This window comes from Plutella xylostella, chromosome 15 (assembly GCF_932276165.1).
Source record: "Plutella xylostella chromosome 15, ilPluXylo3.1, whole genome shotgun sequence".
Taxonomy (NCBI): domain Eukaryota; kingdom Metazoa; phylum Arthropoda; class Insecta; order Lepidoptera; family Plutellidae; genus Plutella; species Plutella xylostella.
Genome location: NC_063995.1, coordinates 8,872,010 through 8,889,381, shown reverse-complemented (window position 1 = coordinate 8,889,381; position 17,372 = coordinate 8,872,010). Strand labels below are relative to the sequence as shown.

The 17,372-nt window shown below is 37.3% G+C and overlaps 2 protein-coding genes and 1 long non-coding RNA gene across 4 annotated transcripts in view; 1 reads left to right on the top strand and 2 right to left on the bottom strand.

Annotated features, from left to right (window-relative positions):
- LOC105388315 overlaps positions 1–1,380 on the bottom strand; it is a 54,394-nt gene extending 53,014 nt beyond the window's left edge. For both annotated transcript variants that reach the window (XR_005253874.2, XR_005253875.2), the window contains exon 1: positions 1,147–1,380. This is a non-coding gene — a long non-coding RNA (CD82 antigen). The remainder of the gene's footprint in view (positions 1–1,146) is intronic.
- The window catches only part of LOC105388337 (pseudouridine-metabolizing bifunctional protein C1861.05), a 115,845-nt gene that overhangs the window by 90,020 nt on the left and 8,453 nt on the right, over positions 1–17,372 (top strand). The window contains exons 8-10 of the mRNA XM_038108413.2: positions 12,359–12,536; positions 12,891–13,006; positions 13,344–13,458. Coding sequence (XP_037964341.2) covers positions 12,359–12,536; positions 12,891–13,006; positions 13,344–13,458 — 409 coding nt within the window. The remainder of the gene's footprint in view (positions 1–12,358; positions 12,537–12,890; positions 13,007–13,343; positions 13,459–17,372) is intronic.
- LOC105388317 lies at positions 13,916–16,876 on the bottom strand. Its single transcript, XM_011559203.3, has 5 exons — positions 16,707–16,876; positions 16,336–16,544; positions 15,990–16,185; positions 15,590–15,718; positions 13,916–15,401 (listed from the first exon to the last, which is right to left on the bottom strand). The coding sequence occupies exons 1-5, from the start codon at positions 16,738–16,740 to the stop codon at positions 15,235–15,237; spliced, it is 735 nt and encodes a 244-aa protein (XP_011557505.1). The 5' UTR covers positions 16,741–16,876; the 3' UTR covers positions 13,916–15,234.

The following is a 17,372-nucleotide window of genomic DNA, read 5'->3' as shown; positions in this document are numbered from 1 at the left end:
AGTGTAGCAGCTGACCGTACTTATCTGATATTGTACTCAGATTTTTATAGCCGCCGTTGGCAATTAGAGGCAAGGGCTTATTACTTAAAAAAAATGAAACAAAATTGCATCTAGTTAATGTATTTAAATAGATTTTTTTAAATAGAAATGTATGTAACCATAGTAGCCACTACTGTTGTGAGCTGTGGTGCTTAGTCAAAAATGTTCGGCTGTTCTGCCACGGAATGCTTTGTTGGTAAATTTCAGTGTTCCCTCGACACAACAAAGAGAAAAAATGTGAATCGGTAACTGTAAAAAAACAGATTTTTATGTTGAAGTAAGTCTTAACTGAATAAACACCATGTAAATCGACAGTAGTCACGATCATAAAATTAAATGTAAAGTGACATCATTTTATTTCTTGGCTGGATGTGGCAAACCCTTATCTTAACAATAGGTCAATAGAAAAGGAATTTCATTAAAGAAAAAGGTCGTGGAATTTTCTTTCAAGATACAGCGGTGTTAATTTTCATCCAATAAAAATCTATTATTTTTCTTTAATCTGATCTATAAACTTTTTAAGATTATTATTCATATTACGATTCTGAAGTACTTAGTTATATTTTTTCTGTGCTGCCTATCAATAAAATGAGATATGAAATATATTTGAGGATACAAGTGTGGTGAAGTTGGTCGGCCGGGAGATAGGCCGTGCCTCCCAGCAATCACGCCAGATCATATTTAGGATGCCCCATTAACCACACGTCATAGTGTAATTTGTTCATTTTATAGGGCACATTATAATATTGTTACTTATTTATATTGTTTGTGAGTATTGGTGCTTACTTCCACTTCGAAATTAATCTAGATTCACTTTGAAAGATCGGTGTACTAGAACCGACTCATGTTAAGGTAAGAAAAATACATACCTAGGTATTTCATACTTCAAAATTATAGTAAAACAGGGAAAATACTGAAAAAGACTTATTTCATGAAAAATCTAATAAAATCAAAATTACCTATCTTCCTGTAAATAATAAATAAATAAATCTAAACGTTACTATGTATATACATGTTACATTTGTCTATACAATAAAGACTTTAAGGTTTCAAAATTTCATCCGATATCTTAACAACAAAACTTTTATGTACCAAAAAATGGCATACCTCGTAGCATTGCGTAGACGTGGCGGTCGCTGGCGCCGAAACCGGCCAAAATTACTCGATAGTCACTCGTCTGGTGTTACAGACCATGCTTTACCATTATCACTTTTTTAAACTTTTTTTGTTAGTCTTACACAACAGGCCACAGTGGTGATTGAGGGTGGGTGGTAGATTTGGTTCGCGGTCACGTGGGCTGCTGGCGCCGGTCGCGGCGGGCGGGCGAGCGTCGGGCGTCGAGGCTGCGGACTCACTGCCTCCCCGTGGGGCTTCGCGGAGCGGGGCGCGCGCCCGCCCGCTCGATACCATCCGCCTTCCTCCACCACCTCCCACAATTACAACTATTTGCAAAAATCCACATACTTTTTTGGTCAACATCTTAACATGTGCGATTTAATGAATGTGCAGAATTTGTTTTTGTCCAAAAATAAACTTTTTCAATTTTTTCACGGCATTTTTTTTCTATGGTAAGTAAGTACTTATTTATTATGTTTTACATACATACTTAATTAGGAATGTACAATTCTGCATTGGTGTTCCGTAAGAAGACCGTATAAATTCTGTATAAACGTTTACGCTATGTTGATATCAGTCACCAATTCACCATGAACTTTATAAATCACAAGGCAATCGAGTATCTCTTGACTTTTAAAGCTACCGGCCGTTGCCGACCGCGTGACCTCATGTATCATGGATAAGCCATAACTGACAGGGAGCTTGTGATTCCCTTGTACAGCGTGTAACGTCCGTAGCCGACAGTCTCCTCGACAGACAAGCTACTCTCAAATTTCCATAATTTACAATACATTTCACTTTCTGCTACAAATGATACTATAACTGAATGAAAAAGTAGAATCTTTAGTTTACACAAGATATGCGCTGAAGCATACTATTTGCATTATTAGTAGTTCAATGTTCAATTTACGGTAGTATGGACGGTCGGTGCTAGTGAACTCAAAGTTTTCTCGGAAAATATATTATTTTAGTTAGTAGCTACGAATAGCTACCTCATAATAATATGTATGGACACGAAGTGTGGGGAATCTTTATGATTAATTTATTTACAATTTGTGTGTTTTTTTTTACATAAGTACCTACATATTATAAAACCACAAAAACCTTTACAGGTTTAAAGTTGAAAAGCTTATTAAGCTGGGCTGGCAGAGGCTATAGAAAAGTATGCATAATATATTTATTATTACACGAGGAGAGAATAATTTATTACAAGGCACGCGTGAAATATGATCGACGCCCGTATTCTACTGTAATTAAAACTGAAATTAGTTGACATTACAAAGGGAATTATTGTTGGTTATTTAATTTTATAAATTAAAGGTTCAGCTTTTACACTCGTTAATTAATACCATGCACTTTGCAGTTGAAATATAATTGCACTATGTATTCTTTAAGTACCTATAAACGATTACGATGACTTTAACATTATAAGTACAAAAATAAGTAGTGAAAAAGCCGTAGTTTTTTTGTATCAATACTATTATAAAACCAATTTAAAGGTTTCTTAACGCCAACGCAGGCTCGACTCTGCCTCAACCTCAGAACTATATCGATATAGTTCTGTGGCCTCAACTCTAGCAGTGAGCGGTCCTCATTTGAGTAAATCCACGTAAGCATGGACTTAAATCATGCAATGGCAGTTCAACCAATCACAGGGCAGCATGTCGAACTTAAGTTCTGCCCAACGTGATCTTTTCATTCATGAAACCGGCAATAACGCACCAAGTCTCATTATACTTGTGTCGTTGTTGTAGAATCCCGTGAAATGAGAACAAAGCATTGTACTGTAGAATGCGTTGTTTGTGCGTGGTTTGTGATCGAACTGTTTGTGTTAATCACGACATTAATCACTCCGTGAATCGTTCATCTCAAACACGTTAAATTGCCATTCGATGCGACATCACAGCGCTCGGGGCAGTCCGCTTGTATTTATGGCAATATAATATGTACATGTTTTGTTATCTTTAAATTGTTTAATGAGGTAGGTAGGTAACTTATGAAAAAAAACTGTACTGTATTATTTACTAGCTTATGTTTTAGTTGAAGAACCTATAAAGATATCTTACATACCTACCGTTTCTGTTTCCATTCACAACATAATATACATAATAATATAAAGTAGACAAGACATACAGAGGTAAAATATAAAACCTATAAATTAAATTGGGCAAAATAGTGGTATGGAATACCTACTGAAAGATTTTATTCGGTTATTAGGTATTATATTCTATTCTATTCTCTGTGGGGGGGTAAGTACCTGCACCTGGCTCTCTCGAGTGGAACCTTTGTGCATATCCCTAAGATCTAAACTGCCTTCCTAAGCTTGGACCATTTCCCACCACGCTGGTCCACTGCGGGTTGGAAACCTGCATATCTAGATGTACTAAATCTAGATATGCAGGATTCCTTACGATATTTTCCTTCACCGTAAGAGCACAGCAAGGTACATGTCAGCGCCGGGATTCGAACCCGCATCTCTTGCGTGAGAAGCGGGCGCCTACCCGACTGAGCTACCACCGCTCCGCACAGGTTGTTAGGAAAGTAGTGCATAAAATGTTAGCTCAACCTTTTTGTTTTGCGGTAGTTCTGTAAAATGCAGAAAAACATATCAGCCAATTAAATTTAATAACAACCTAGTAGCGTGTTTCAGTGGCAAACAACAAGGCTTTTTCCAATATCCTTCCTGTTAAAATATCATGGCAGTATTTATATTATACCAGAATAAAATGTTGAGTTGGGTATTATTAGTATACCGTACACTTCAGACTATTTATTCGACATAACCTCGCCTTTTAAATTCATATCTTCGGAAATTCTATGTTGAATGAAATGTACTTACCCGTTTTATTACGCCCTATCTAAAGGGCCAGATTTTATTGTTATTAAATTCTTTATTGCACGTAAAAATACAAAGACTCTGCTATCATCATTATTTAGGTACCTGTTAACCTTCATGGTAGTATTTTAGGGTTATTGTTTTATTTCAAATGAATATTACTTATTGGCCCAGAAATAGTCGGATAACTGTTTGCAGACCATCTGCTAGATTAGCAAGTCACGACAAGATGAAAAAGTTTCTTAGAGAAGTTTAATAAACTACAAAATAAGCGATAGAGGGCTAAACGTGAGATATCAATATCACTAATTCACTACGGGTTGTTATTGTACCCAGAGCAACGCGAATGTCATTGCTAAAACTCTACCCTTTACAAATGGAGGAGGCAAAAGTTTGTTCACATTAAATGCAGGTTTCAGCTTCAACAGTGGCGTACTTAATGGAAATGCTTGTAGTTTATAGCGAGTGCAAAAACTGGTTGGTTGAAGGCGGCGGGGCACGGGGCACGGGGCACGGGGCGGGCGTCGCGTGCGCCCGATACCATCGCCGCGGCCGTCGCCTCTCCGTGCCCCCGTGTTGCAGGGTGCATACTGTGCAGTGTGATACAGGGGGCTCATAGAATATAAATTAACATGGACATGTGAATAACAGGGTAGGCAGAAGTGCATTGCTGCATATACATTTCACCTATGTGTACTTAACCTTTCGATTAAATACCGGATTAAACAAATTAGTTAAGAGTTGAGACCACTTCCGTTTTCATGACTTTATAGATGGATACTGAATAGGTATTGTAATTTAGGTTCTCTTTATATAAATAAATAAATAAATAAATAAATATGTGGGGACATCTCACACACGGCCATCCGACCCCAAGCTAGGCAGAACCTGTGTTATGGGTGTCGGACAGCTGATATATCTACACAAATACATAGATAGATAGATACTAAATATAAATATCAACACCCAAGACCCGAGTACAAATATCTGTCTTTAAACAAATATCTGCCCCAGCCGGGAATCGAACCCGGGACCATCGGCTCAGTAGTCAGGTCACTAACCACTACGCCATTCGGTCGTCACTTCTTTATAGTTGAGAGATTTTTGTATTCTTATAGTTCCTTCTATATTATATTAATTATACAATCCTCTGTGAAACTGCATAACTGCAGTTTATCCAAATGTAAATTAATTTTCATGCTATCTCTAAAAAATAACAGCACAACCACTACAAACTGAGACTTTTCAGCAAGTTTATTTTAAGTTCTTGAAAGGCCTGTAAATCAACATCCTTTAAACATTTATGAACAGAAAGTTGAATCACAGCTACATTTATTTACGACGGTCACGATTGTTCAGAATGCATCGCGCTACAGAAAGCGCCGCGATAAATCCAGCATAATTTACATGAAAATAGACTGTAAGACCCATTGCTATTATTGACTAATTCTGCAGTTGGAACGAATGTATGTATTTAACTGCAATATAGTGAAACTTTAGTATGCCATAAATTTCTGCGTAATAACGTGGTTCTATTAAAAATGCAATATTGCTCATATTAAGAATGCAATTTGCTGCACGCTTCCAAGGCGGCTACGCCATAGCTACGCAGCTACGAGACTACTACGCCGCTACGAAACTGCTACGCAGCTACGAAATTCTGTAACCCGTCCAATAGATTTTTATAACAAAACGGATATAGAATATAAAGGTACACTTAGGTTTAGAATAAATGTAAACAAGTAGGGGTTAAAGTTAACTTTTTCACTTTAGTGAGTAAATTAAATGAACCATACTGGAAAGCTAATGAAAGTATAATTGTTACACGTGGTAATCTTCGTCATATAAATTTGCACCTGAATCCAAGAATGGTAGAGCGTTACCCTTTGATGAGATATACATATACATAAATTAGATGTTATTAGTTTTGATGTGAACGTTGCCTGCTTGCGCTGCCACCCCGGGTTATACAGGGTGTTGCAAAAAGGGTATACTAAGCCGAAACCTACATGTGCAGCATGGTATATCTAAGCCTGAAACTGAAATCAGAATTTGAAAATTCGCGAAAAAGAATTTTCATTTTCCATAGAAACTATGTTGGTCACGTGACTTTTTAATATGGGAAAATAATTTTTTTTTTCGCTAATTTCCAAATTCTGATTTTGGGCTTAGATATGTCGCAGGCATCTGGTTTAATCTCCTGTTTGATTGAACCACTAGCCCGTTCATTGGATGGCGCTATTCAGTTGTATGACTAAAGGACAACTCGTCAAGTCGTTGATTGTAACGTTCGACGTCTTGACTGAACGTCATTCAGCGGAGTCGTTGAATGGGATATAGTATAGCAACTTTGTAATGTCTGGTTAGGGTGAACATGACCAGACAAGAGTCAACAAAAAGACTATGTTACAAAGCTCTTATCTCACAAATTAACTAAACAATAACAATAAACGTACCTTCATATTGTTGTTTATAATTATCCAGTTACGCCACAATTTTTTCTTTGAAACTATCCGCCCGCGGCGTAATAATAGGTAAATCCATGTTGTCACACTATTTTAACACAAATAACGCACTTTAAAGCTAATTTATTTGCAAAAAACTAACAATATAGGTGCTTTTTGTGTCAGCTGTTAGCTGTTAGACGCCATATTTGTTTTGTTCACCACCTGACTGATTTTAAGTCAGCTAACTAGTTGGACGTTTTGTGACGCTTGTGCAATCAACGTTCGGCCTAGTCATACAACTAAGCAGCGTCATCCAATGAACGGGCTAGCGGTTCAATCAAACAGGAGATTAAACCAGATGCCTGCGACACATATACCATGCTGCACATGTAGGTTTCGGCTTAGTATACCAATTTTGCAACACCCTGTATACTATGTCATAGCTTACTGTCGCGTTAGGCGCTGTACCCACCGGATTGCATGACGCGTGAACTGGCTTGTAGATCTGGCACTAAAATGAAATCACCTAAAACAATGTTGTTGTTTGATGAAGGTGCTGTTGCTTAACTACAAATGTGACAATATCCCTCCATTTCGGTGCGTCACTTGTGGTACGCTGAATGGCGCGTCAGCTCATGCCACGTGACGCCACGCAAATAGACCAGTCGCTCACTACTCCATACTACCACCATACCATGCTTTGAATGTTGGATCGAGTGACAAGTTCCGTGCCAGATAACTTGTTAGATCACGCGTCATGCTTCACAGGTGTGCACAGCGCCTAACTGTTGGCTACAAGCGGTCGTCGCTGCCAACAGGGTGTCCGCGCCACGATCTAACACGACATCTCGGGGGTTGCAATAGCTTGACAAAACACGAACGAACGAGAGCTATTTCTGCTTCTTATCGTGTCTACGATAAACCAACAAAGTCCCTAAATAATACAAGAGAGCTATTATGCAATCGGTACGTTTAGTACTACTAGAAAAAGTCGTGATTATTAGTGGACTAGGGTAATCTCCCCGGATATTCCTTTTTAATATTACGTAAGTACTTATATCATAATGAATCGCCAATCAAATTATATTTAGTTCAAGGGCTGCTATTAATTATTTTAGCAAATTACGGTATTCCAAAATTAAAGTGAGGCAAAAGGCGTCTTCAAAAAAAAAGCATGTTCGCATTATATTCGCTAATGGTTCAATAAATATCATGAAATGTTTTTGTGAAACCAAATTATGGTAATGCGCATTCGATCGAATGAAAACTTAATCGTGATTTTGACAGATTTACGATTTGGTACTGTAAATAAAATACTTGTGAATAATAAACTGGCAAACACTTACAAACGTTTAAATTTGCATTTGGGCAGTTCTTCTTTTTAACCTACATAACTGTGTCTCCACCAGTTGTGAGGAAAATATCATGAGTTTTACAAATATTTATTTATTTATTTATATTTCAACGTGCATTGTACTAAAAACACAACGGCTGTGAACGTTTACAAAAATATAAATTTATATTTTTGTATTTAAAATTACGTTACAGAGTGGTAAATCCGCGTGACAGAGGTGTATTTCATACGAATCTTGGCTGTCTCCTGCCTCTTCATCCTGCGTATATTTCATAATGTTAGAAAAAAAATATATGACGAGATAAAATATAAAATTTTATTTAAACTCCAGAAGATATTACTTATTTAGTAAAACAAAATATATATTTTTAAAATATTTATGAAATATTTAAAAAAAATGTTGAAAAATTGTCTCTCACTACCCAATGTTTTAGTAGTTACACTCTGTCACGTAGGTTGCCATTTAAAATATTTGTTTGAGCCACTCGTCCTTATTGCCATCGATCAGAGTTTAAGATCTCCTTTTCCCCCTTGGTAAGATTTCCCCTTAGAGATCCAGACACCGCGAATCGGCCACCCGCAAAGTGTGACAGGAGGTGCGTGTGTTTATTCGGCGACAGCTTCGTCACGTAGGTAATTGTTAAAATAAAATATATTTAAATTATTATTTTGTTATTTACTCATTGGTAATAACGATTACTTTGCAATCAACATGTGAATAATACATTTTATGTTACTGTTTAAATACTATTCGACTTTGCAATACATTTTACCCCTCTGTCACACGACAAATCTGTCACATTCTTACCAAACACTCCAACCTGAGGATATTCATCAACGAAAAATTGAAGAGAAACTACACGTTTTGGTTAAAGTACGAAGCGAAAGGAACGTCCAATACACTTGCGCTGCAGTAATAAAAAGTTTCGTTAGTGAAAAAGGTGATTTCGTGTTATCATTCTCAAGAACAGACCATGAATGTGGTAGACTGTTTAATATGGTGGAGATTGATTTATCGGATGTTTGATGATTACATTAAAGTCCTTCCAGCTTCTAAGGTAATTAAAAAAGGAAAAAAAATAGTTTTTCAAGTTCTAAGAGCCACTTCTGTACTTTCGAAATATGGCTTATTAAAACTTTAAGAAATTACGTAATTTTTCGGGGTTCCGCTCATCTCGCATAATCTTTATTGACCAAAACTCATTTCGCATAACTCGTATGGTCTAAACTTTTTTGGCCGAACCATCACTTTGCCAAGACTTATGTGGCATAAGGCTCGTTTCGTCTAAAACTCTTTAGGCACAATCTTTAAACACCTAAGTTTCGTTTGCTCAAATTTATATTCGTCTATACCTATGTATAATCTTGTTTCTCGTAATGTTATGTTAATAAATAATATATTAAGTATGTAGTAAATGTACAAATTGTGGTATTTTTCTCCTACATCCCGAAAATCACGATATTGTATGATATAAAAATCAAAAGTTAACGACCAATATAATTATTACAAACCCCATGAGATCGAAACCTAAAAATAGGTGCGACGACGAGCAAAGCGAGGAGGAGCGTGTTAGGTGCACATGTTCATCAAAACCAAAGCGGAGCGCAGCGAAGCGGAGCGGAGCGTTTTCCAAACAGCGGAATCAATACAAGGCACCAGTTTGCGCTATGTAGGGAGACGCTCCGTCAAAGTTAAAGCCAAACGAATATTATTACTTTGTATAAACCTAATAAACCTATGCCATAGCATTATTAGGCTATTCAAGATTTGGCCATACCATTATTAGGCTAAACAATGTTATGCGAAATAACTTTTTACTAAACGAGATTTATGCCATACGATTTTCGGCGTAACGAGACTTTGACCAAACGTTACTATGCAATACGAGATTAGGCAAATAAATCTTATGCCAAAAAAGGTAGAACCAATTTTTCGTTATATTACTTAAATTTTAGTTTGTCGAAAATATTATTTGTGCAGATAAACATTAATTTATGTAGTTGGAACAAATTTGTCCTTTAAGTTCCTGAAATACGGATATTTCAGTCTCCAGAGGTTCTCAAGTGTGATTTTAATTAGTTATACTAATTATAAAGATATCCCCAGTTAATTCTTTGACTAAATTGAAACCATAATGATTTATATTTAAGTTACTAAATTAAACTTATTAAATAAAACTGTTTTATTCTAAAACCCTGCCTAATATTTAATAGAATAACAACTCTGTCACATCGTTTACCACTTTGTAACGATTGGTGTCTCCTGGTAGTCAACTTATTTTATGTCGTTTATATGTTATGTTATAAATAGTACAACTTTGGAAAAATCATATTAAATTTAGTCATTGATGTTAACGTCTATGCTGTTAATTTTTTACTGTAATTAGCAGCGAAAAAATATTTATAACAAAAACAAGGTTCATTTTAGCTGAAATTGTGACAGAGTGGTAATAACTACTTAATAAATATTTTGTTATTACTAAAAATCCATTCCTTCATATGTTTTCTAAAATGGTATTTTGTTTATTAGCGTATCAAAAAAGTTTCATTTCAAACGACGAAGACTATCTCGTTAAAAAAAAATAAAAGATAATGTGACGAAGGTGTAATTTTTTGTGCCTTATCCACGTATTATGTCCTTAACATATTGAAAAAAATGGTAAACTACGCGGCCAACCACCTTTTTCGATAGAATAGACATGAAGCTATCATAAAAATGATAAGAGTTCACCAAAAAGCTATAGTTTTTTTTTTCGAATTTGGGATAATTTTTTACTCATTATGTAGGTTAAAAAGAAGAACTGCCCATTTGCAAATTCTAATAGCAATGAAAAGCCGCGCTGTTTCTGTTCGTAAATAACAAACAATACAATGGAAGTTGGTTCGTGCACACCAAAGCTCCTTCTTAAATTAACATTGATGTACTTAAGTACCTTTATTATATTATTTAAAAATTTGAAGTAATTTTAATTAAATATGTAGGGATGTGTACCGAATACTTACCGATATTTAACTTTAATAAAGTTCTACCAAAAAAAGTTATAGGGGAACCCGGGGTAAAAAGGGGTCGCGGGGTAAGACGGGACGCCCCACATATACAAAAACTATACATCTTAGGAATCTGAGTAGTGCGCCAGTGACAGCAGGTGTGTGCGCATGCGTTTTTTGTGTAAGCTCAATTGTTTGTTTTTGCGTAGTGTCCATGTTATTTTTGACCGGTAGAAACAACGTCACAACACAGTAAGTAAAACAGTGCCATTTTTGGTAATTGTGTCTTTTTATTTAAGGTTTGGTACGCTTTGTTTAAATATGTGCAAAATCACTTTAACATTGAAAATATTTTTTTTATTAATTAAGTATTTTTATAAAAAATATAACGTGGGGCAAGACGGGGTATTGTTGGAGGGGCAAGATAGGGTACGGATCTAGCTTGCTTAAGTTTTTATTTTCTCCAACCCGATATTTGACATTGTAGAAGGGCTCTAAAAGGGCTACAGGGAAGTTGGCTTAAAAAGACAAAGCAGATACAGCCTACGAAGAAGAATAACAACGAAGATGACTGTGTCTACCTCTACTTGAGGATATCAACAGTCCTACTTTAAATCTAAGGAAAAGTGGGTCGGATTTCAAAGGTGAATGCGTTGGGCTCACACTGCAGGCGCTGGTGTTGACGATAAAATCACAGAAGAAGTGTTGTTTGTCTGTTTTGTGCCCCACATAGTATACTTACCCCATCTTACCCCGTACATGGGGCAAGATGGTTTATTTCCCATTTTTTACATTTCTTAAAATAAGTCAATTGTAATGATTACTTTTTTGGCAAAATCTGTGCCAAAGTGTTCGTCATTAAGTTCCTAATAGGCCATAAATAATTGATAACGTTGTGGTTATAAATACCTGTTGTTTTTTTAATTTTCCCTTAGCGACCCCTTCTTACCCCGGGTTCCCCTACTAACAAACACTTAAAATCTACGCACCTAGGTGACCTAGGTAGGTAATCATCTGAAAATAAGCCTAGATCATAGAAATATCATGGCTAGACATAGGAGTTACATTTTCTAAGACTCTAGCTTTCCTCATCTACCCTCTGCCATACCCCCGTGAGTTTGATCAAGCTTCATCGCCTTTTCTTATGATGGTCGTAGTACTCGTAGTGGAAATTTAAATGAAAGAATCGAAAACTCTTTTAAAAAGCAATCAATCAATTTTATGGCTTCAGCTACCGCAACCATACCTGGAAGCGGTCCATATTCAGCGAGGCCCAAGAGAAAGGGAAGTCGAGGCCAGAGCTCAACTTGCTGGCCCACGACAGAGAAGGATGGAAGCGCCTGGTGTCAGCCCAAGACTCCTCGGAGGAGTAGCGGGATTGAAGAAGAAGAAAAGCTACCGCTACACGGGTTCGTTAACGACGTAGGTAACGTCACTATATCGCGATTAGCCATAAATACGGCGCTGTGATTGGTGGAACGCACAATAAACGAGTTTACCGACGTCGATAACAAACCCGTGTAGCGTCCACAGACTTCAGAACCATAGACAAGTGAACATAGCCTGTGTTGTCCACAGCTGGACGGCAGCACGCACGCGTGCTTGGGCGGCGTGTGCGCGGGCGGCGTGGCGCGCAACATGGCGGAGGCGCTATGGCGCATGCGCGGGCCCGGCGCCGCGCGGCTCCTCACGGCCATCGGCGACGACGCGGACGGCGACTACTTGCAGTCGGTCGCCGAGGAGATGCTGCTCGATGGTAGGGTGGATGATGACGTTCAGGTGAAGTCACTTGAGTGGTATGAGTACATAACGGTTACTCGCCTTTGACTGTACCGGTAATCTTACTTGACGATAGATATTCCATTAGATACACATAAACCAACTACTGTGTATAGTTGATGACGTAAACACTTATAAGCTTACTTAGGGACTATTTGTTAGTTAGGCACCTAATCGCTTAATCCTTACATTTACCTGAGTGTCAAGTTTCAGGTTTCAGCTAAGCTGTCCACCCATCCAATTAAGTACATTAACACTAGTGTCCCCCTTATAAACATGTACCAACCCCCGTCCCCCGGCAAAGATAATTTGTATACTGACGTGTCCCCAGGTTGCCGGGTGGAGGGGGGCCGCACGCCCAGCTACGCCGCCGTGATGGACTCCAGCGGGGAGTGCCTGCTGGGGCTCGGGGACATGGCATTGCATCAGTCCATCTCCATAGACTTGGTAACTAAAACTTCTCTAAGATTATAATGTACTTTTTTATCCCTAACTTTAGAGCCTTAACCTTCTAACCTTGTAAATAGGTTTTCAAATCTCATAGAACTTATCAAGGATAGAAAGGTGGGATAACTGGGACACTTAACTATCTATCTACATATACATTTAAATAGTTTGCATTAGGTAGATAGGCACTTTTACCATCGTGTCCAACCAAATTACTGATACTGTCGTAATTTTTTCCCCATCCGTGAACGTAAAAATTTCAAAACCTTTGTTTTATTAATAAATACTTTTTTACCTTTTATATCCACTTATACATTCACTAGTACGTGTATTCTAGGTGGACAAGCACATGGAGGTGCTCTCGCGAGCCCCGCTGGTGGTGCTGGACGGCAACGCGCCGCCCGCCACCGTGCACCACGTGCTGGCTCTGTGCCAGCGCATGGACAAGCCAGGTAGGACTCTCCATCTATGGTTAAACTAAGCAGGTAGACCACGACCGCTGACGGGTATAGTGGACTGCAAATGAATCTGGTCGCTCCTAGGAGGGCTGCACTTTGCGAGGTGACTATTCTTATAGGTTTCTTTGCAGGTGACTGTTTAATCTCCAGCTTAGCAGCACTTATGTAAGGTACCTGGTTGCCTATTTTTCTGGTCTGCTATAAATATAAAGTGGTAGGTATTATGGTATCATATCAATTTTGCACATTTCACAATGAATGGGCGGCTGCATCGACTTTGATTGAATATGGCTTTGATAGCACACTATACCAGTGGTTAGGTTAGTAGTAAAGTTGTTACTCTAGCTTGGCAGAAATAAGGGATCTCAAATGCAATCGGTACCACGAGATGGAGTTATTTTTCCTAAGCTACAGTGACTTCGTTTTCTATTGCAGTGTAATTAAAACATAATACTTATTTAAAAATACATTTATTTGTCATTCGCTAGGTGCTAGTATTTGTCTTAAACATAAAAAAAACCATTGCATGGCGTTAAAATAGATCGAAGTAAACATTATTTATTTTGTGGACGGAGTGTTCATTAAAACTAAAACTTAATTATCTAAAAAAATAATCATTGTTTTTCAGATAAGTATTCTTTATAAATCGAATACTGTACAAAATACCTTTATAAAATAATTGTTATTTTACCTTACATCGAATTACCACCAATTTAGATGAACACACGAAAATATTTATATCTCTAGGTATCACACATAATAGTCGCTTTTTGCGAAAAATTAAGCCATTACAAGATATTTTATTTAGTTTATATAGATAAAGTTGTGTAATTTTTAATATAATGAGATTCTATTATGTCGGTCCAATAGGGATAATATTATGATTTTTAAGGCACTTATTTAGGCTACATCCAATACATAGGTACAATAAAATAAATCTCTTAATAATATAGGTAAAATAAATCCCTTATTTGAATTATACCAAGTGAGTAATCAGTGAAAATATGTTAAAATGCCGATAATCTATAAATTTCATTAACTGTAACAGAATACAGCAAGGTTGAATACAGGCGATTTTATAATTAGTAAGCGACCGGTACAATAAATTGAATAAACAATCTAAACATGAAGTTCATAAATATCATAAGTACACGTACAAAAATTCCAAACACAAAAACAAATAGGACTAAATATAACATAATAAAATTCATTGAGAGCAGAGTTACAATAAAAGTGCTAACATTCAGTCTTAACGAAATAAGTAAAGTTGGTGATAAATAATCTTATATTGTGAATTGGTGGACTTATAGCATCTTCGTTTGTGGAATGCATGTGAGCTGCTAATGTATTACAACGTCTTTCTATTTGTGATCCCTTGTTTAGATTCCATAGTAGTATGTAATAAGGAGTCTTCGGATATGTCACTGAGCCTATCTGCTCCTTACCTATCTAAATTATGACCTGATTAAACAAACATTCACTCCAAGCAAGCTGACCAGAGCTTAGCGAATGGTGAGTCACTGAGTAAAATCCCTACGGCTCTCTGAAAACAACATCTTCCAATATACAAGATACACACGATTAGTTCAAAGCATTTCTCTAAAGAGGTGAAACAAAGAAACAGTGAAAATAATGCACTAAACAATCAGCTGCCTATGCTGGTGCAATTGCTGCAGCACATGATTAAAACAAAGAAATAGTGAAAATGCCCTGGCAGTATTCAAATATGAAACAACCTTAGCTGCTGCTGGACATAATAATGGGGTTGGTCTACGAGGACCAGCCGCCCATGGCGCGCTGCTGGTGCAGTTGCTGCTGCAGCTGCTGCAGCGCGTGCTCGGGCTGGCTGTGCTGCATCTGCGCCACCAGGTTCTTGGCCTCGCGCCGCAGCTCGTACAGCTTGCGCGACTCCAGGTACAGCAGCACTGCCGCTACGCCTGTCAAAGAAAGAGATGGAGTGTCATTCTCTTGAACTACAAACAATATTTCGAAACACAGACATCTGAGACAAGAGTAAGACAGCAGAAAGCCATCCATTTCTGGATACACATCTAGGTTGAACTAAGTTCTTGACACAAAACCAATGAAAATACTTGCAAAGGTGCAAGCAGGGCACATAACTTACCGAAAAGCATGCAGGCAATAACAGCAAAGGCATATGACCAGGAGAGCACATTGAAGGAGGGGTAGAGCAGCCAGTCACGCCTGTAGCAGTTGCCGCCAAAGATTGCCACTGCCAGGAACAGGAAAAAACCTGGAAATAACACCATCAGTGGTCAGTGTTTCAATTTTATACAAAAGATTTTTTTAAAGAAAATATTATAAAGTTGTCCCTTGCTCATTTTATAACTCATTTCATTATTTTGTTTTTATTCATTAGTTGAACCAATCAAAATACATCTTTGGGCAATACCAATATTGCCAATATGATTGATTGATGGATAGGTATATTTATAGTTATATTTCAATCATAACTTAGTTAATTTTCACAAATGTAAACTGCAATTTTAAGAGTTATTACTTACTGGCCAATCCATCCATAATACAAGTGACAGAGATGCAGATCCACTCGTAGCGCAGGATGGGTCTCAGAGGCCAGCGCACAATGACACACGCCTGTATGACTTGAGCTGAGAGAGACAGTATCAGAGCAAGAGTCACAAATGTCTGTACGACCATCAGCCATCCGGGCAGCAACCACTCGCGAATAACATAGTATTCCTGAAATTAATATTATAATACATGTCAAGACTGAACTAAATTAGGGAATGTAAAAATGAATGCTAAAATACTGTATACACCTTTTTGATTTTGACAAATAGGTAAATAATACATGATTCAGGTTTAATAACTAGTAGAGTTTTGATTTACCTGGCTAAAAACTGAGTGACATCCGTGAAACAATTTGTCAAACTGGTAAGATGGGAATCTGAATCGATCAAAGCAATATTCCCACAATCCCATGTGCTTGAATGACGAGAACATCTCCGGATAGGACTCGATCCAGTATGGACCAGCAAACGACAGGAGCAGAAACAAACCAGACACATACGTTATAGCAGCTCCAATTAACGTCGCATCTGAAAGATATTACTTATGAGGTTATACACCATGGAGTAGATTTATTATTGGCTAGCGTAAATAAATAATACACATTATTTGTCGAGATATTCAATGGTGATCTAAAAGTTCTAAAAAGATAGAAAGCGGTCGGTAGGGCGTGCCCAAATTATTCAACTTACTTGAAGCTTTAGGATATTCATTATCGGCCGTCATTTTTTCATAAGATAATTTATTAAGTTTTGTAACTAAATTTGTTTAAATGTTAAGCCCTCCAACAAAATAATATAATATGGAATTTAATTTATAAACAGAAAATTCTAACTGACAGAAGGATTTGTAGAGTTGATGACGGAACTGAGACTTTTTTTTATTATAAACTTTTCACAGATCCTACCTTACAATCATTCGAATATTTTAGTAAATATAATCGGTACTTCAAGAAAGCTCATCACTATAATTGAATGAATGAAATTCAGTTTATGTTGCCATAGGTAAAACTCTACTAAATGGTAGAAAATACGGAATGGTAGAGACATCAAAAAGCACTGTTACATTAGGGATGTATTGTATTTTTCTTTCTAAATGACATGTGTGACAATCAAGTAGTAGCCCAAGCCCGCACATAGCAAATAAAACTATTAAAAAGACAGGGGTCACTCTATGTGACGAAAAACGATGTTTCGGAGCGCTGCTGCGTACGCCGTACGCCACGACTCTATCTCGATTCTCGATGCATTTAAACGTGCCGATGGCACGACAGCTCTCGTTCATTCGTTTTTCGTCAGTATAGAGTCACCCTACAGGTTTAACTCTGTATATAGGTAGGCAAGATATAGACTAATCTG